The following is a 21,133-nucleotide window of genomic DNA, read 5'->3' on the forward strand; positions in this document are numbered from 1 at the left end:
CCAGAGCATGCCAGAAATATATTTGTAGTGCCCCATACTTGTCCCTTTCTATAGCAAATACTATAAGTTGCTTAGGCCTTTGTTGCTGTCCCTGTTGCAATGCAACTTATAGTATTTGGAGAAGGAATCTCTATCTCTATAGTAGGTGGAAAAATTGGAAGAACTACATTCTTCCACGCAACATGGCCAGAAGGCAGTTGGAGGGTTTTCCAGGTAGCAATGCTTCAGGCATTTATTTTTTTTACAGCCTTGCCTCATCAAAAGCATTTTGGAGGCAGCTTGCAAATAATAATAAACTCCAACAACATGAAAACAGAAAGAGCAAAATAAAAAGCAAAACAGATCCCAGCAACCACAGAGTAAAATATGAACTGTGGCACAGTACATAAACAAAGCCCAACTTAGTGGGTAGGTATGGGGGGGGGGGGAGCTTTCAAAACTAGCAGCCAATAAAACAACATCCTAAGATAAAATGCCTGAAGGATTCAGTTCATTTTTTCCTGGCACCTAAGGCTCTTAACAGTGGGCTTCAGAGCCACGGTTCTAAAAGCGGCATTCTGAAGATGAGACACTATCACAAAAACGCATAGGAGGAGAAGGGGAAAGTAAACAAAGATAGAATGCTGTGGAACTTAAATTGCTTGCAGCTTCATCTGTAGAAAGTTGAAACCCAACAACATCTGGAGGGTCACAGGTTCTCCATCATTGGACTAGATGAACCCAACCAAGGTTATGTTTAAGGATGGGACTGGTGGGGAACTCATACATGACCCATGTTGCACTGAAGCAGGAGGGGAGGGTGTTTTAAATCTCTCCTAACTACATTTACTCAAGAATTCCATAGGACAGCAAGTATGATGTCTGAAATTTTACCAGGGCACCATCCCCCCAGCCCTCCAGTGAGGGTCATTCTAGCAAAATGGTTCCCCCAGTGCCTAGCAATACTGTGATCCCCAGCCACTTGACTTTAGCAGGTGGGTGAAGCCAGAGAAAGGTTTCCTCAGATTATCTCTGGGTATGGAGTCTCACATGGGAGTCATCATCAATCCTTGAGGTGCCCTGGTCCCAGGCTATATGCAATGGATGGGGAACCTGAGACCATCCAGATGTTACTAGTCTCCCACTTCCATCATCCCAGAACCCTGGCCATGCTGATTGGGGATGATGGGAGCTGAGGTTCAACATCTGAAGGGCTTCATGTTTCCCACCCCCATTGTATGGAGAAAGAGGAATTCACTAAAGTTTTGCAGTCATTCACAAGAGCCTTCTCCATGTACTCGAAGCACTGGGACTGGTTACAGTTCCTTTGATACACCCTAGAGTGTTTCATAGTATGTGCAAGGAGGAGAGATTCATCCTGGTAAAGGCACGATAGAATTCCCCTTTGCAAGGTTGTGAACTGGATTTATCTACAGCAGATGCTACAAAGAGAATGTTAATAAAATCTATGGCCTTGTTCTAGGCACGTAGCTGTGTACAGTCTTATTTTGGCAGTCTGCCGGCAAGGAAAAACTGCTAGTGTTTCCCAGAGTGTTACAGAAAGAGAGGAGGGATGGGGTCTCATCTTCATTTCAGAAAACAAATTCCAGTTTCAGGAAATGTCATAAAGATGGCACATATTATTGGGGGCAACATATAGACACACATGGCTGAATGTACTTACTGATGACTAGTCATACACTTTCCTTAGTCCATAGCGAGGATGAATTTGCAAAACAATGTGGAAAATTTATGTACTTCTAGAAGTAATAGCACATTTTCTGCACACCCCCATATCTCACTGTTGTTTTCCAGAAGCATAGTGCCTCTGATAAATCATAAAATCATAGAGCTGTACAGTGGGAAGGGATTCCAAAGGTCATCTAGTCCAACCCCCTGTAATGGAGGAATCAGAGCTAAAGACTCCCTGACAGATGGCCATTCATCTATTTAAAAATATCTACCACCTTCCATGGGTGGCGCTGTGGGACACGGGTGGCGCTGTGGGTAAAACCTCAGTGCCTAGGACTTGCTGATCGAAAGGTCGGTGGTTCGAATCCCCGCGGCGGGGTGAGCTCCCGTCTTTCGGTCCCAGCTCCTGCCCACCTAGCTGTTCGAAAGCACCCCTAAGTGCAAGTAGATAAATAGGTACCGCTTTATAGCGGGAAGGTAAACGGCATTTCCGTGTGCTGCGCTGGTGCTGGCTCGCCAGAGCAGCTTCGTCACACTGGCCACATGACCCAGAAGTGTCTTTGGACAGCGCTGGCCCCCGGCCTCTTAAGTGAGATGGGCGCACAACCCTAGAGTCGGACACGACTGGCCCGTACGGGCAGGGGTACCTTTACCTTTACCTTTACCACCTTCCAAGGGAGTCAATTCCTTTGTCACACTTTGTCTTTGCTAATTTCTAAAGCTATTTGTAGCTCTTTGAAATCATGCCCCTTGTTTTCACTCACTTAAAAAAAATAATCCTATTATTTATTTATGCCAGCTTCCCTCAGACCCACCCCTCAAAAAATAATTCTTATAACGTTTTCCTTGAAAGAACTCAGAAAGAGTATATCTAACCCTGGCCATCATCTGTACAATTTTCTCATAAGAACAGAATCTCTGTTCCCTGAGAAAATCCATATGCCTTATGGTTTTGTGGTCGATCCAAAACTTAAAGGGCCCCAGAATCTTTTTCAGGTCAAAATCTTTTTCAAGCAAAACTGCTTTTAAGGAGGATTTATCTGGAGAAACAAACTGTCCTACTCTATCCTAGGTTTTTAATAGCATAATATCACAGCATTATTGTTGCGTGTTGGTTTTTGTGTCCTTTTCATTTAGTTTTAATCCATAAGGTGTGTGGTTTGCTCAAACCATTTTCAACCTTATTTACTTTTATTTTTAAATCCATTGCTTATTTTGGATCACTTATGCTACATAAAAATATAGTTTAATATTGGAGGTGGGCATTCAACCCTTTTCTACAGCATCTGCCTGATTTTGTTCACAACTCTTGGCATCTTCCACTGCCAGACAAATTTAGAAATATCCTACTGTGATTTTTCAAGCTCAGCCAGAAGGCAGTGTTTTCACACACACACACACACACACACACACAACCTTATCATCTTAATGGTAGCTATTAAGCCCATCGGCTATAAGGAGTCCAGTTGCTATACACACAGCCACAAACAGCCACACACACACACACACACACCAGAATGAAAGTTGGAATTAAAGGGCCACTGTATGAATGCAATAAGAATCTGCAAGCAGGCAGAGCAATCTTGAATTGAATTGAATTGCAGGCAGTCATAGCTGGCATAGACCAGGTTGAAGGAAGCAGAGATCTACTCATAAAACAGGATGCCCCATTCTTTTCCTTGTGCCTGCAGCTCCCCTGTGCCCTTCCACTAAATCTGCTCTGGAGGGTTCCCAACTTTGTGGATCAGATTTTGTGGATGCAAATGAGGCTGTGGGTTGGGAAGAGAGGTAGGGGATTGCCCATTTTATGAGTGGAAGTCTTTCCTTGGCAGGCAGACGCAGTTGGATGTCACAGAAACATAGGAAGCTGCCTTTGGTACATCTAGCTCAGTATTGTCTACTCTGGTTAGCAGCATCTCTAGAATTCCTGATCTGAACCCAGAGATGTGATGTTGAGATCTGAACGTGTGACCTTCTGCATACAAAGCAACTATTCTGCTACTACTGACCTTCCTCATGCCATTTTGGGAGACAGGGTTTCTTATTAGTGCAAGAATATATTTTTTATAATGCAATAGATCTATGGTGCTAAATTTTTAAGTTCAGTAAATATTGGGATTTAATCAGAACTTGTATGTTATAACTGGGATATGTTGTAAGACAGTCTCAGTGTGTATTAGAAGGGGGTTTGGGGTGTTTAATTAGTATTTATGTGTAAAGATTATGCATAAGACCTCGAGAATGTAATCAAGATCCATGTGTATTGGAATATGTGTGTGGACCTACTTCTGACCACCATCAATCACCATGTAAAGAGTTAATTACCTAGGTAAATATCCTAAGTGTGTACCAGCCTTTAATCCTATTCAGTCAACTGGTGTTGATGAAGTCAGACAAACACCTTTGTTTGTCTGACACCTGACTTAACCATTGGCTAACCAAATACTAACCAAAGTATCAAGAGAACTGGGTATTAGAATACAAATGAATAAAGAGGGCTTGGTTTTTAGGAACAGCAGAATTAGGCAAGATGGCACCAGGAAGCAGAGAAGGAACCATGACTGCATGTTCCCTGGAGACTAAGATAGGCTGCAGAGCAAAAATGATGCTGATGATGCTGCCGAAAGCATAAGCTGACACGCTTTGGGGTTCTGTTGCTGTGTGCCCCTCCACTGAAGGCTAAAGATATAATAATAATAATAATAATAATAATAATAATAATAATAATTTATTATTTATACCCCGCCCATCTGGCTGGGCCTCCCCAGCCACTCTGGGCGGCTTCCATAGAAAGCAAAAATACAATAAAATATCACACGTTAAAAACTTCCCTGAACAGGGCTGCCTTAAGATGTCTTCTGAATGTCAGGTAGTTGTTAATCGCTTTGACATCTGCTGGAAGGGCGTTCCACAGGGCGAGCGCCACTACCGAGAAGGCCCTCTGCCTGGTTCCCTGTAGCTTTACTTCTCGCAGTGAGGGAACCGCCAGAAGGCCCTCGGCGCTAGACCTCAGCGTCCGGGCAGAATGATGGGGGTGGAGACGCTCCTTCAGGTATACTGGACCGAGGCCGTTTAGGGCTTTAAAGGTCAGCACCAACACTTTGAATTGTGCTCGGAAACGTACTGGGAGCCAATGTAGGTCTTTCAAGACCGGTGTTATATGGTCTCGGCGGCCGCTCCCAGTCACCAGTCTAGCTGCCGCATTCTGGATTAGTTGTAGTTTCCGAGTCACCTTCAAAGGTAGCCCCACGTAGAGTGCATTGCAGTAGTCCAAGCGGGAGATAACCAGAGCATGCACCACTCTGGTGAGACAGTCCACAGGCAGATAGGGTCTCAGCCTACGTACCAGATGGAGCTGGTAAACAGCTGCCCTGGACACAGATTTGATCTGTGCCTCCATGGACAGCTGTGAGTCCAAAATGACTCCCAGGCTGCGCACCTGGTCCTTCAGGGGCACAGTTACCCCATTCAGGACCAGGGAATTCTCCACACCTGCCCGCCTCCTGTCCCCCAAAAACAGCACTTCTGTCTTGTCAGGATTCAACCTCAATCTGTTAGCCGCCATCCATCCTCCAACCGCCTCCAGACACTCACACAGGACCTCCACCGCCTTCACTGGTTCTGATTTAAAGGAGAGGTAGAGCTGGGTATCATCCGCATACTGATGAACACCCAGCCCAAACCTCCTGATGATCTCTCCCAGCGGCTGCATGTAAATGTTGAAAAGCATGGGGGAGAGGACAGAACCCTGAGGCACCCCACAAGTGAGAGCCCAGGGGTCTGAACACTCATCCCCCACCACCACTTTCTGAACACGGCCCAGGAGGAAGGAGCGGAACCACTGTATGACAGTGCCCCTAGCTCCCAGCCCCTCAAGACGGTCCAGAAGGATGTTATGGTCGATGGTATCAAACCCCACAAGTGAGAGCCCAGGGGTCTGAACACTCATCCCCCACCACCACTTTCACTTTCCAGAAGGATGTTATGGTCGATGGTATCAAACGCCACTGAGAGATCCAGCAGAACTAGGAAACAGCTCTCACCTTTGTCCCTAGCCCGCCGGAGATCATCAACCAGTGCGACCAAGGCAGTTTCAGTCCCATGATGAGGCCTGAATCCCGACTGGAAGGGATCCAAATGGTCCGCTTCTTCCAGGCGTGCCTGGAGTTGTTCGGCCACCGCTCGCTCAATCACCTTGCCCAAGAATGGAAGATTTGAAACTGGGCGATAGTTGGCCATCGGGCCGCATCTAAAGATGGTTTTTTAAGAAGCGGTTTAATAACCGCCTCTTTCAGCGGGTCTGGGAAGGCTCCCTCATGGAGGGAAGCATTCACCACCCCACGAAGCCCATCGCCCAGTCCTTCCCGGCTAGCTTTTATAAGCCAGGATGGGCAAGGATCCAGGAGACAGGTGGTTGGCTTCACTCGTCCAAGCAGCCTGTCCACATCCTCGGAGGTAACAGATTGGAATTGATCCCACTCAACTTGACTAGACAGAACTCTAGCACTCTCCCGCCCCGGCCCTGCTCCCACGGTGGAGTCTACTTCTTCCCGAATCTGAGCGATTTTATCTGCAAAAAACTTTGCAAAAACATTGCAGGAGAACATGTGGCCCGTACTGGGCCCCGATGTTGCAGGTGGTTCCACTAAATTGTGAACCACCTGAAAAAGTCTCCTGCTGCTGTTTTCTGCAGATGCAATAGAGGCGGTGAAGAAATTCTTCTTCGCCGTCGCTATCGCCACTTGGTAGGCTTGATGTTGAGCTCTAACCTGTGTCCGGTCAGATTCGGAATGAGTTATCCGCCACCGGCGCTCTAGCCGTCTCAACGATTGTTTCATTCCCCTCAGATCCGTGGAAAACCATGGGGCTGTCTGGGCTCCATGCAATCGGAGAGGGCGCTTCGGAGCCAAACAGTCAATAGCCCTGGTTAACTCCACATTCCAGCGGGCCACCAGGGAATCGGCTGAAAGGCCATCAACATGGGATAAAGCATCCCCTACCACTCTCTGGAAACCATTTGGATCCATTAAGTGGCGGGGGCGGACCATCCGAATTGGTCCCACCTCCCTGCAGAGGGGATGGGTCGCAGAGAAGTCCAGTTGCACACTGTGTGTGTAAAATAATCCATATATCATAGACCCTGGTGAAGGGCCAAGACCCTTGGAAACTCATACACCACTTGGCAGAGATTGGGGTGGCTTGTAACAAAAATTATTGTTGGATTCTAATTTGTGTGCATTCGGCAAATGTTTGAATAATTTAAAAATAAGACACTGGATCCTTTAAGAATGGGTGCAAGGTTTCACCATATTTTTTATTTCAAGATTCATTCAATAAATATGCAGTTAGAAGATACCTTTAAAAGAGAGGCAAAAATCATAAAACTGGATTTCTGGATTTATGCAGAGTGAAAGACTGAAAAGGAAAAGATGCTGAAGTATTATGAATGCATACATCTTTAATGATGGATCAAGTATGTGTAAATAAGATTCATACCTTGAAGAGGCTGGAGGAAAGTGAGTTTTGAATGAAATTAAAGCATTATTGATCTGTTACATGGTTTGTCTTGCAGTTTGGAAAAATTTCTCCACTGACACCTACCCCTGATTTCTTGCATCTGCTGCTGGAGTATGTAAATCCAACAAACCTTTACTACCCACCTGAGTTATTTGTTATTTGTTTTGTCTTTGGCTTATTTTTTATTATTTTACTTTTGTTCACACACATCCAGTTGAATTAACTTTTCTTCTTGACATGCATTATTAAGTAATCTCAAAAAATGTGTTTATTTATTTACCTAGTGAATATGTCAAACATGCAGGAAGCTGTACGAAGGGAAGGGAGTGGAATTAGCCTCTTGGATTAGCAAACCATATCATGTTCACTCCTTGTTATTTAAATGGCAGAGATAAACAAGCCTTGGGAGAATTAGAGAGAGACCTTAAAAGCACAGGTTGAGATGAGGTGTCACTTAGACTGAATTATGTTAGAAGGAAAGATTGGCCCATAAAATATCTTTAAGGATGAAAAGAACCTTTCTTTTTTGTAAATAGATTTTCTTAAAGGATAACAAGTAGAATAGATTGTCAACTCATACATTTAGGCAGTCAGCCAGGTATAAAACAATTCTCTCAAGTAAGACAAAGGATAATCACAATGCAGCATCAATGCAAGACATTCTTCTTGAGTTTATCTCTTATTATATGGAACTTACACTTCAGAGAACCCATGCAAGTAAGAAGATGGTCCTTTTTAGCCATTAAAATAAGATACAATGGCCACATCCACACCATGGATTTAAAGCACTAGTCTACCACTTTAGCAGACTTGGATAATCATGTGAACTGTAGTTTGTTAAGGATGGTGACCTCACAGAGCTATAGTTCCCAGCACTCTTAACAAACTACAGTTCTCAGGGTTCCCCATGGCCATTAAAGTGGTATACATGGGAGGGGGGGGGGATGATGATAGGTTCCACCTACACACATTCATGGCTGTCTTTAAGAAAAGGGCTGATGCTGTGATGTTTTTGTTTCAATTATATCTGTGTTCTAATAGATGATATTTAAACTTGTGTGTGTGTTTAATAGCTTTTTAGCACATCTTTTCTGTGTTTTTAGCTGTTTATATTTAACCTGTAAACTGCCTGGAGCCCCATCTGGGAAATGGTGGGATATAAATAAATATAATAATAGTTCATTTGAAGGACGTAGAATTCATGAACAAGTCTACGCATGTAGAAACTTTCCACGTGACTAGGATGCTTTGTATGTTTTCTAGTCACTCAGAGTTTCCTATGCTTATACAGCAGGCCAAAGCTGGCCACTGTGTTATCCTCCTGTTGTTTTCGACTGGAAAAAAGGAAGAGTCGTAGCTCAGTGGTAGAGCATTTGTCTTGTACACAGAAGGTCTCAGGTTCAGTCCCCAACTGGGACTGAAGGCTGGAAATAAATACCTGCCTAGAACCTTGGGCAACCTCTGCCAGTCAATGTAGACTCTACTGTGCTATGACCTGACTTCCTAAAGCAGCTTCCTATGTTCCTAAGTTGTACTCCAACAACATCCCAAGACCACCACATTGGCTACTACTGCTCTGATTTCAGACTTTACAAAAGGATGTGAACCCCTCAATCATATACTTAGGTTGTATATATGTGCAAATAAGCCATATAAAGACACAGTCTCTGCTGTGCCTCATTTCTACAAAGAAAAACAGAACCAGCGTAACTTCTCAAATCTCACAACAGCTCAGAGATAGGGGTGGCATGCAACAGTATTGACTGGCAGTCTTCAATTGGAATAGAAGAATGTACTGTATTGGGCATTATACAACAATTTTGTATTATGATGATATAGCTCTCCCAATATCAAACCGAAACTCATCTTTACATAGAATGTGTAGAGCAGGCTTCCTCAACCTCAGCCCTCCAGATGTTTTGAGACTACAATTCCCATCATCCCTGACCGCTGGTCCTGATAGCTAGAGATCATGGAATTGTAGGCCAAAAACATCTGGAGGGCAGAGGTTGAGGAAGCCTGGTCTAGAGAAATCACAGCATTCTCTGATTTCTCAGTAAAATGTGAATTAATAGGATTTAATATGACAATTAATGAGGAAAAATCAGTTGCAAGTATAGCATATCTCAATAAGATGCCTGGGGAATGGCTAAGTGACATGGAACAGGGTTTGTTTGTTTGTTTGCATTTTTTGTTCATTTGTTTTACATTGGGTTAGATAAGAACAACAGAAAAGCTCTATTGGGTCAGATCAAAGGCCCATGTGGTCATGCATTCTGTTCTTACACTGGCTAACCAGATGCCTATGGGAAGCCCACAAGCAGAATCCAAATACAACAGCTCTCTGATCTAGATGCTTTTCAGTGCAGGTGTTTTGGGACAACCTTCTAAATTCCTCTCGTTTTGTGAATGGCTGTCGAACCAATAGTAAACTATAAGGATGATATTTCACATTCTTTGTTCATCAGTATTCTACAATTTGCAGTAGAGCAAACTCTCAATAGGACTCATTAAGTGGATTGATAAAGCTGAAATATTTTTATCCAGACTTGTAAAAATGCATTAGTTTATCCCCAAGTCCAATTACAAATCAGCTGGACCCCATCATGTCTTGATGATGCCATTAAGAGCATGACAAGGACCAGTTGTTTCCTCCAGCTGCCCTTATGAGTCTCGCAGCTCCTTTCCTTACAACTGCCCTACTGCCTGCCCCCCAATCCCTTCCCTCCACTCATTTTCCTCTTGCTGCTGCTCTCTTCGGGGCTGTGAAAAGGAGAAAGGAAGAGAGGGGTATACTTTATCTGCTTCTCCCTCCACCCTATTTGATGTCTCGCTCACAGCTGTAGCAGTATGCCAGGTCCTTCTATGTAACACCAAACTGCTTAAGCAGATGCTGGGGAGTTGGGATACATGTTTTGAAAGCAGGTGTGTGCTATGGACATGAAGTGAGGACATGAATTCTCAGGCCATAGTGTTTGCCTCGTATTTCAACTGAGTGTTAGCAGTCACTGAGAATCCTATCCCTAAACCAGGAATTAGGGAAGCTGGTGTCATCACTACTTAGAATTGCCAGCATTGTTTCCTGACATGCATAACTCATATTCCCAAACAAAAATGGTGGAATTTGGTGTCATCACTACCTATAACGCTTTGCCAGCACTATTTCCTGACCCACGTAATCCATGTGTTGGCTTGGCAAAACATGTGAACAACAGGCAGAAAAGCAAGAAAAAGAAAAGAAGAAGCCAAGAACTCAGCATCTACCAAAAGAAGGATTCTTGGCAATATGTCTCCTGCAGACTGTTAAGTTCTGTATTGCATCTGAGATGGGGATGGGTAAAATCATCCATGCATGATGGTCAATAGACTTTATTTGCATAGCCGACAGGCCATAGCATCCATACATGCATGAAATGCTCATTTATTCACAGGGGAAATAAGTGAAGTGTGTATCTTTATTTAAAATATTTATAACCTGCTCTTCATCAACATAGATATCAGGATGGAATACTGAACAGGAAACAACCAAATCATAAAGCAGACAACAATGCATACTTAAATACACCATCAATTGCCCCCCAAAGCATCTAAAAACAAAAGAGCAGGCTAAACTCTAATCAAATTACAAAACTTAAAATGTGTGGGTAAATAAATAACTCTTAACCTAGTGCCAACATGATATCAATTTCAGTGCCAGTCACACCTGTAAGGCAGTAATGGGAAAATCTTTTGGCTCCAGAGGCCACAACCTTATCTGATCATAGCCTCATGGGTATGATCATGGGAAACCTGCCAGTAAGCTGATGTCACAATGACACCAACTGATTGGGTGCTTTGACGTCCTGAAGCTGGGACTTTAAAGCACTATGCAGGGCTTGAAAGGAGCCATGCATGATGCTTTAAAGTGCCTGTGTCTTTGCCTGTTTTTCCTGGCCCACGCAATATCAGCAGCACACTTTGAGGTTTGTGATTGTGTATTGTCATCCATGTCTCTTCCTGCCTCACGCCTGATATGCATATAACAGCAGCAGGTGGCTGGGGGAGGGGGGAAATGGCTTCTGGGTTATATTGGAAACCCTAATGGACCAATGTATGCCAGAGGTTTCTCACTCCTGCTGCATTTCCCAGATCAGGGCATCACTGCACAGGAGGCCATAAAACATCTAGCTCTGGATACCTGCTCCACCAAAACAAATCTCAGTCAGCAAGAAATGGAATAGCATTGCAAATCGAAAAATCAATATTTTTAAGGAATATCCATGCAGCATCAAGTAGGGGCTACAAACTATATCTATCTATATTTACATATATAATATATACAATAATGCAAGCATAGGAGGCACAGTAGACAGTTGTCATTGTCAAGTGGCACATGAAGGCCTTTTAATTAAACATTCATCAGAAGCCAATAAAAGGAAAACAAACAAACCCAAGTACTAAGGGGCAATCACTTACTGTCTTCAGTTGCCACAATGGTTATGTTGTGCCATGTGCTGGTTTCTCTGTCCAGTGGAGTTGCGAGTGTTATCCTTCCATCCTGCGTATTAATGTTGAACTGCCTCTCAAGGTCAGTGTTTCGATCAATGGAAAACCTACAAAATGGACATCCTTGAAATTTACTTAAAAGACATTTGTTTGGCCTAAATGCATTGTAACAAAATCTAAGCAATCCATCACAAAGAGCAGCTTTATAGCCCCAGTGGATTTGTGGAGCTCAATCGTGTTATAATTTATAAGACAAAAAATGATGGGCTGAGAATCAAGAAACAGAATTATAGCCCAAGGAGTAATTAGCTGCATCCTCTCAGGACGAAGGTTAGAAGCTGTCATCGAGATCAGTAGGTAGCATCTTTTAAAAGCTACTGCGAATCAAGAGTTAATTAGATGATCCATCACATTTATTGGACAACCTGTGCTGTATTTCATAGCAACTGCTGATAATTCTGTCAATACATTAAGCAGGCAGGGCTCCTGTTTTTACAAGATGCAACTAATGTTCTTATCCCAACAAACACCACTTCTGATTAATTAAGTGAATACGTCACCTGCTTATGTTTGAGCATAACTGTGGACAATAGCTGGTTAACAACCCTTTACTGGTAAAACACTTCCAAAAAACCAGAAAGATTGGCTCCTTTATGGATTGACATCATTGGTTTCTAACAAAACAACTTTGATCTGACAGCTAAGCAGAGCTTGCAAATGAGAATGTGCAGGTACATTATGCAGCTTTAACACAGAAGCCAGCTTGACTAACAAGAAAGAGCTGCAGTAAATTGTTCCAACAGTGCATTAAACAAAATGGTGATTTAGAACTCCCTGCAAGATCTCCAGGAAAGCTTTTATGTTGGTCCATTTTCATATAGTTGTTTTATTAATGCATTACTTGTAAAAGAAACCAAACTGGAAAATTAAGCCTCACAATTTCTGGTGGGTCACGCACAATGAGAGAAAGAGAGTGAGATTGAAAGTACTGATATGGTACAGCAGTCACAGCTTTGAGGGGCTTCACTAAATCCTAGTGGTGAATTTATATAAGGGACTATAATGACTGTTGTTCCAAAGCATGGCATTGCACAACATCACACCACAACTATTTTGCATCTCTTCAGCTTTCTGCCTCAGCATGCAGGGATGAATTACTAGGAAGCATCAAACTGGGTTAGATATATTATGTCATATTGAGAAGTGAGATGGAGATGACGATGCTTGAGCAACTCAGATAAATCTGCTAAGAACACAGGAAGGTGCCTTATGCTAAACCAGACCATTGCTTCACCTAGTACACTATTGCCTGTTCTGACTGACAGAGGCTTTCCAGGGTTTCAGGCAGGGTTTCAGCCCTACCTGGAGACACCAGGGATTGAATCTGGGTCCTTCTGCATGAAAAACAGATACTCTGCCATGGAGTGCAACCTGATCTGTACATCACAGAGAAACTGACAAGTGAATTGGAAATAAACTTAATAAATAAAAAACAAAAAAAAATACATTTTCACCCTTTCTGAATGTTCCATATTTTGAGAATACAGTGGTACCTCAGGTTACATACGCTTCAGGTTACATATGCTTCAGGTTACAGATTCTGCTAACCCAGAAATAGTGCTTCAGGTTAAGAACTTTGCTTCAGGATGAGAACAGAAATCGTGCTCCGGCAGCACAGCAGCAGCAGGAGGCCCCATTAGCTAAAGTGGTGCTTCAGGTTAAGAACAGTTTCAGGTTAAGTACGGGCCTCCGGAACGAATTAAGTACTTACCCCGAGGTACCACTGTACATCTTTTGAGAAAAAATATACATTGACTGGGAGTTGTACCCCTCCTTACACAGTATGCAAACTCATCTGCCACCACCCCCCCACATTAAGTCCCTAGCCCTTTACCTGCCCAGAAAGCAATGTCCCCACTGTGGAAGGACGTGTGGATCCAGAATTGGTCTCCACAGTCACTTATGGACTCATTGTTAAAACCGTGTTTATAGAAGACAATCTTACTTGGCTACGAGTGATCGCCAAAGAAGAAGAACCCTGTGCAACTACTAAGTTTATTTTTTACCTTCCCAAACCCTTTTATAAAGCCATTTCTCTTCTATTCTGCAGCCCTGCTTTGCACCCATTTTCACATTCACCCCCATGTTCATGCATCCTCCTCCTCCTCCTTTTGTACAACCATTGTTACAAACAAACCACCCACATGGAAACCTCCTGCATCTTCCTCCTACCACACCTTGCAGCCACTAAACACCCTTTTCACATTTTGCTCAATTATGAAGCCACCATCCCCTCCTTTTCTTCAGACTGTCAGTTTGCTTGCTCAGTTAGAGAATATTAAGTCCATTTGATGAATCTCATACATATATGGGTGTTTGCTTGTTAATAAACTCTCTCTTCTAAATTACTACACTAAATCTAGAACTTTGTATTGAAGACAATACAGTGGATGCTCAGGTTGCGAACGTGATCCATGCAGGAGGCACGTTCACAACCCGCACTGTTTGCAACACGCAGTGCCGTGTCTGCGCACGCATGGGTTGTGATTTGGCGCTTCTGTGCATGCACAAAGAGCAATTTAGCACTTCTGTGCATGCACAAGTGCTGAAACCCCGAAGTAATCTGTTCCGGTACTTCCAGGTTCGGCGCGGTGCTCAACCGAAGAACACGCAACCTGAAGCATCAGTAACCCAAGGTATGACTGTACATGGTACCAGAAGTGAAATACATGATTGTGAGAAGGTACTATGGGCTATTTAAGGGCTCTGCATCCTTTATATCTCACAAATGAGGCAGCTGAAGAATGGAAGAGGGAGAAGTTTAAAGCAGTCTTAATTTTTTCAGTGCTCCTCCCTTCTCACTGTACTCAAACAATGTCAGAGGTTTGAATAGGCAGGGACACTGAGGGGTTATTGTGTTGCTGTTAAAACCAGTTTTAACAAGGAGAATTAGCAGCAATGGATACAGAATAGAAGCTAACACCAAAGAGCAAGCACAGAATTTCTTTCCCAACTCCCTTCTCACTGTGCTCAAACCTTGTTTTAAACTGTCACTCTCCCCGTCCAGCCCCCTGCTCACTCTACTGAAACCTCTGTCATTGTTTAAAATCAGCACTTTCGCCTCTCAGTTTCTTTCCATCTCTGCTTTATTCAAACCTCTCCTGTTGTGTAAAACCCTATTTCCCTCTGTATCTCTGTTTGCTTTTAAAGTCTTATAAAGCATGTTTCCCTTCAGCACAGCAGCTTGTAGCAAAATTGCTGCTTGGCTGAACTTGAATCGAATCGGGAACTGAATTAGTTTGTTTTGTAAATGGATGGGTGTGAACTGCAATTAGTTCTTTTTTGGACATGTTCTTTTAAAATGAACTTTCCAAGCTCACCATCTCTTAGCCTAACCTCGCAGGACATCCCCAAGTATATTGCAGTGAATGCTTTGGGAAAAGGGGGACATACAGATGTAAAGAAGGAGGTGGTGGAGAGAAATGTAAAGTGGTAGGAATGAAAATATGGTTGCTAAAGAATCATTAATAAAAAATGAAGTGTACAAAATACACATTAACTAAGACAAATTTATCAGAGAAATAGAACCAGGCTTGTTCACTAGCCAGATTTTCAACTCATCTGTTATACACCAATCCACTGCTGGGATATTGAAGCATGCATATATATGTTAAATTGTACACTGGATATGCAATAATTCCACTTTTTGAAAAAGAAGAAAAAAAGAAGTTGTGAATCTTGATTCATATGTGCAAGCAAAAGTCATACTATGTATTGATTTTATTTAGCTAAATAAATAAATGTCTCCCTTGCTGTAATTCTATTTACAATCTCTGTAGCTATAGGGAGAAAAAAAAAAACCAGGGGATTTGTGCATGTTTCCATATTGACTTTCAACAAGCTATTTACAAAATCAAAATGCATTAAAGAGTATAACAATTTCTCAACACAACTGAAACAGGTTTACAAGTTTCCAAGGAAGCAAAGCCCCTTCCTGACTCTAAGTTAATATATATCATGTGCAATGTTTGTAGCTACCTTGTCTTTATAATGATATTATAGCTCTTTTTAATGAGGGCACACTGTCACACAAGAAAGCAATACATAAAAGTAGATTTCTGTAAGGAAAACTGGGGGGAGCGGAAAGAGAGTATCTAGGTAAATAATAACCTTCAAAATTGCCTTAGTAACGCCACAGTTTATTGGGACTTTGCTGTTAGCTTTTGGGGCTGAGTGTGGGAGAAAATTGGTGGTGTGATCATACATTTCTTTACCTTAAGATGCCAATGCAGATTCAAATGCAGTGTTCCTTCCCTATGCCCGTAGCTGCTTCCATGAAAGACTTTCTGTTTTGCACCAATGCAAATGAACACTTTACAACAGCATTTGGCTTTGCAAAACCCACACAGCCACCTTTTTTGCTTTCTCCTGCTGAGATGTGATTCATAATATTGATGCCATGAATCACTGTATCTCAACAATGCCAAGCAGAGAGGGCATGTTACTAGGTGACTGAGATAAACAGCTGCATGTCAGGAAGGCATATCTGGGGGTGTACGCGCACACACACACACACACACACACACACACACAAAATTTTAGGGCATGCTATGAATTAAGAAAATGATTTGCTTTTGCTAGAAATGAAATATCCTTGAGGGTGTGTGTGTGTGCAGAAACACACATTTTTTTCTTTGCATTCAGTGGGAGGAAAGGTGTTAAAGGAGAAAGGATTTCACTCAAGACCTGATAGATTCTGGATTCATAGGTAGAACAAAAGATGCAGAGGAAGTGCAGAGGCAGAGACTCATTCAAATTTAATACCTTTGGAATGAGCTCTTTGGTCAGAAAATAACAATTTATGATGTTTGAGAAATTTGATGTTTGCACATTCCAATATAGTTCAGTGCCAAAATAATTTCCTGTGCCTCCCTCTCCTCCCCAAGCCCCCACCATTCTCCATCAATTAACGAGCAAAGAAATTGCATTCATACATTATCAAGAAGAGGGGGAAATAAGAAGATGAAATGCTAGAGATGGATATCCTTGGTCTCATTCTCTTCTGGACAACCTTCCTGGGCCACTTGTCCCTAGTGAGATTGTCCAGAGGCAAGAGTGGGCAGAGCAATGAGTATCAATTTTACTGATGTACAGTAGGCTAATTTTGCACACACTCACATACCCTTCACTATCCTCCAGCCATGCGAGCAAAAGGGATTATCAGAGTTCAAGGACACATTTCAGTCAGGCAACACCATTCAAGGAGGAGGTGAATCAGGGCCAGGGGAGGGATGGATCAGGGGAGAGGGGGTGTTGTTGGGCATGGCATGGGGAGTGTCCCAAGGGTCAGACAAATAGGATTGGATAACCATATTTGGCCACTGGACCTGAGGTTCCTCATCCCTGCCCTACCCTAACCTTCCCTGAATCTCCTTTTGGTATGATACCTACAGTCTGTTTGACCATCCCCTGGCAACTTTCCTTATGCTTTCCTGAACCTAGTTCTTCAGCTCTTTTACCCAGTTATAGCATCCTCATTCTGCCTTACTTCTTGACATCAGTTAGAAAATAACCCAGTTATTGTAAAATAACAACATTGAAATAGGATTGTATAGCAATTAAATTAGCTAAACGGGATCCCCAAAATGGACTTTGGAATACTTGCTAATGAGCAGCATGATTCTGCACATGTCCTAGAACAAAGTATATTTCTTTGGTTTTGCTCTGAGCAGTGAATGTAGTTCTATTGCATGAAAATCAGAGAAAGCAGTGAAAGCAGGGAGTTAACACTAAATATCCTCTCCATAGTAGCTGCTGTACAGGGAATTTCACCATAAGAGACAACAAGCATAATGAGTCGCTGGATAATGTAAGTGCAACGGACTGATTAAGTTCCTGAAACCTTCCCAATATGTAATGCAAGCAGACTCCCTGATTTAGTTATTAATCAATTTTACAAAGGTAACAAATAAGATACATTCCACTAGTAACTGAATTAACTTAATTAACTGAATTCTCATTGGTCAGAAACACCTCATAGTCCCCTGCCATGATAAAGCAGGAAACTTGCATTTATTTTATTTTTATTTATCATTGCATTTCTATCTTGCCTTTCCTCTACTGAGCTTAAAGTGGTCACATGGATCTCCCCTTCTCCATGTGATTAGGTTAAGCTGAGAGTTAATGATTGGCCCAAGGTCACCAAATGAGCTTCTAGGTTGGGTAAGCATTTGGACCCTAGTTCCCCAGGTACAAATCTGGTCATTTCACCACACTTGATTCCGCTAGCATTTTTCTTGATCAATACATTTGTTTTTAAAAAGTCACTTTAGGCAAAACCTGGACAGGTGCCTGGTAGTAAGCCCCAATCTGCCCAGTGGAACTTATTTCTAAATAAACATTAAAAGTGCTGTGTTACACAATAGTAACCTAGGAATGTATGGTGTGACCTGAAAAAAGTATTATGCAGATTAGTTATTTGCTTCCTATAGAACAAGGTTTTTTCAGCAGGGGGCCGGTCCATTGTCCCTCAGACCTTGTGGGGGGCCAGACTATATTTTGAAGGAAAAAATGAACTAATTTCTATGCCCCACAAATAACCCAGAGATGCATTTTAAATAAAAGGACACATTCTACTCATGTAAAAACACGCTGATTCCCAGACCATCCGTGGGCCAGATTTAGAAGACGATTGGGCTGGATCCAGCCCCTGGGCCTTAGTTTGCCTACGCATGCTTTAGAATTTATTGCCTATTTCATCCAGAAACCTCTAAATTTGCTTCCAATTTTACTTTGGGTGAATTCTGTGGCAACCTAAAGCAGACAGTGCTTTTTGCTGGGGGTATTTGAGGGTAAGCAGTACCAGCACTTTCCCCACTCCAAATGTTAAAAGTGTGGCAATTACTGTAACAACTTGAGTAGTGAGTTGAGTAGTGGCACCATTTTCTCCCTTAAGGGGAAAAAAAGCACTGAGAGCAGCCAATCCCAATATTGGGTCCCCATATGTTGTTGGATAACAATTCCCAACCTCCTTCTTCCCTGACAATTGGCAGTGTTGTTTGGGGCTGATGGAACTTGTAGGGCAATAACATCTGGGGACCCAAGTTTGGAGAAGCCTATCCCTTTCTACTTGATTTATTTATTTAACTTAGGAGGCCAGTCAGTGCTTTTTTCTGTTAGTGTTCCTCTTATTAAAAAGGCGTGTGGGTTTATGAAAGTCAGAATAGCTGAATCAGTGTGCATATCACTTGTAATCCACATGGGCACTTGACTTCACAAATTATAAGACAGGTCAAGGATTTAAATTTTGAGTATCTAAGATTTTCTTTTAAAAAACAAAACAAAAAAACTACATGTCAAATAGTACCATAGAATAGCTTAATTACTGACACATTCTGCAGAACTTAAGAAGTTTGCATCAGTCAGAGACATATATTGATCCATGAGAACTATTTTCTATCACTAGTCAAGATTTTCTGCCCCTTCATTTGACATAATCACTTTCTTATTATCTGATCACCAACAGCATTGCATAATCCTGTTGCACAGATGGCAGCTTCAAAGAATTTTGGTGAAGGAACTGTACTCATGAGGCAGAGAGAGGCTTAGCATTTTCCAACTGCAATTAAAAAATAGGAAATGCCTAAGGCTGATGGATTTTCTCTCATATTTCTAATCACTTGGATGTTTATTTTTCAAATAAAAAACACCCCAGGCACCTTAAAGACTAACACACTCATGGGCCAGATCCTACCTCATCAGGTGCATGAAATGTGCAGCTAACTAGGTTGATATATATGCATGGCAGTAGGGGGAGGGAGCGCAAGAGAGAGAGGAGGAGAGTCATAAATTGAGCTGATGAGATCAAGCAATGCAAGACATAATGCAAGATGCATCATATTCCTATGGAGAGCACAAATGAATACATGAACCAATTAAATGAGTACAAAATCCCACCAGAAGAGGTATGACTCACAACTCCCAGCTAGAGGCCCCTGGTGGTGAATTGGTATAGTGAGAATCATATGTACAAATACATAGGGATGTATCCATTGGTGACTTTGCTTTACTAGAAAGGGTTTCCACTAACAGAAATATTGGCACCTGATTTTCATCAATCTCCCACCTATCTAACCTGGCTACTCTATCCCTCTGGCTGGTTGTGGTGATTGAAGGCAGTCAGACAGACAGAAAGGCTGCTCTCCCAAAGGTGGAGCTGACACTGATTCCATTGTACTTTCTTTCCTTTCCTTCTTTGTCTGATGTTATGACTCTCAGGTTAGCTTGCAATTATTATTTTTTTTAAAAAAATAATAAATAAAAATAGAAGCCATCATGCCAAAGCCATATTAAAACTGCTGTTCAGTTCAACAAAACAAGGCAGAAGCAGCCAAGTTCAGAAATCAAGAGAGGGAGGAATGAAAACTGCTACTAATACTAATACACATTTCAATGTATTTTTAAAAGGCCTGGGAAAGGGTCTTGTCCTGGAGCAGTAAAGTCATATGACTAGTTGTCATGCAGGCCCTCCTTGCGGAGGCTGTTCCATAGGCAACACACCATTAAGAATTCCCTTTCTCTGGTCACTGGTGGCATCACACCCAGAGAAAGGGCTCAAAAACTGACCACCAAGTATGGCAGAGAGGGAAAAAAATATGGCAGAGATGGGGAATGTTTTGAGCCCAAGGACCACCTTCCAGGGGCTACATGCCATTAGGAGGTGGGGCCAAAGAGGGTATTACCAGGGATACACTAGGCTTCATTTCAACTAAAGACAAGAGGCGTTAAAGCAGCAGTACCTTATAGAGCTTGAAGATACATCAGGATCATGGGCAGTCACCTGGCCAATCACAGAGTTAATAGCAGCATTCTCATGTACTTCTAGTAGGTAACTTGGTGATGAAAAAATTGGAGGTTCATCAGCATCCTCTATGACAATTTTCACTGTTGCAGTATCCTTGAAGGGTCCCACACTGATGAAACGTGGATCAATATGCACATTACTTGCTTCTACCTTCAGAGTATAGGATCTTTTCGTCTCAAAGTCCAGGGGCTGTTAAGAATGACAAAGACAAATGCCTTTCACTAATGACCACAGCAGCAAGAACTAGCAAAAGGATGGAAGTGTTATGCATTTAAAACCTAATCACTGAGTTATAATGCAATCTCTTTCCGCTTCCTTTGAACTGGGCTATAAATGTCCTGGGCATGTATTGATGTCTCTGTATCCCTCCCCCCCCCCATTTGTGGTTCCTTTTCTGCTTTATAAAATATAAAACTAAGCACACACAAATAAACACATACATACACTATCTTGCCATGAGTGCAGTCACTATTCTGCTTAGCCAAAAATAATAATGTTACTGCCAATGGCCTGGATTGCATATTAATCACACACCTAATCAGTATTCTGCTTGTTGGAGATAAGGAGCAAAGAAAAAAGTATGCAAGTTTATATATT

The 21,133-nt window shown here is 42.3% G+C and overlaps 1 protein-coding gene across 5 annotated transcripts in view; it reads right to left on the reverse strand.

The window, feature by feature from the left end:
* The window catches only part of CDH8 (cadherin 8), a 234,001-nt gene that overhangs the window by 56,215 nt on the left and 156,653 nt on the right, over positions 1–21,133 (reverse strand). For all 5 annotated transcript variants that reach the window (XM_079988215.1, XM_079988216.1, XM_079988214.1 and 2 more), the window contains 2 exons: positions 20,472–20,725; positions 11,644–11,780 (listed from right to left, as the gene is read on the reverse strand). In XM_079988215.1, the coding sequence (XP_079844341.1) occupies positions 11,644–11,780; positions 20,472–20,725 (391 nt within the window). The remainder of the gene's footprint in view (positions 1–11,643; positions 11,781–20,471; positions 20,726–21,133) is intronic.

This window comes from Podarcis cretensis (genome assembly GCF_951804945.1).
Source record: "Podarcis cretensis genome assembly, chromosome: 8".
Classification (NCBI taxonomy): Eukaryota; Metazoa; Chordata; class Lepidosauria; order Squamata; family Lacertidae; genus Podarcis; species Podarcis cretensis.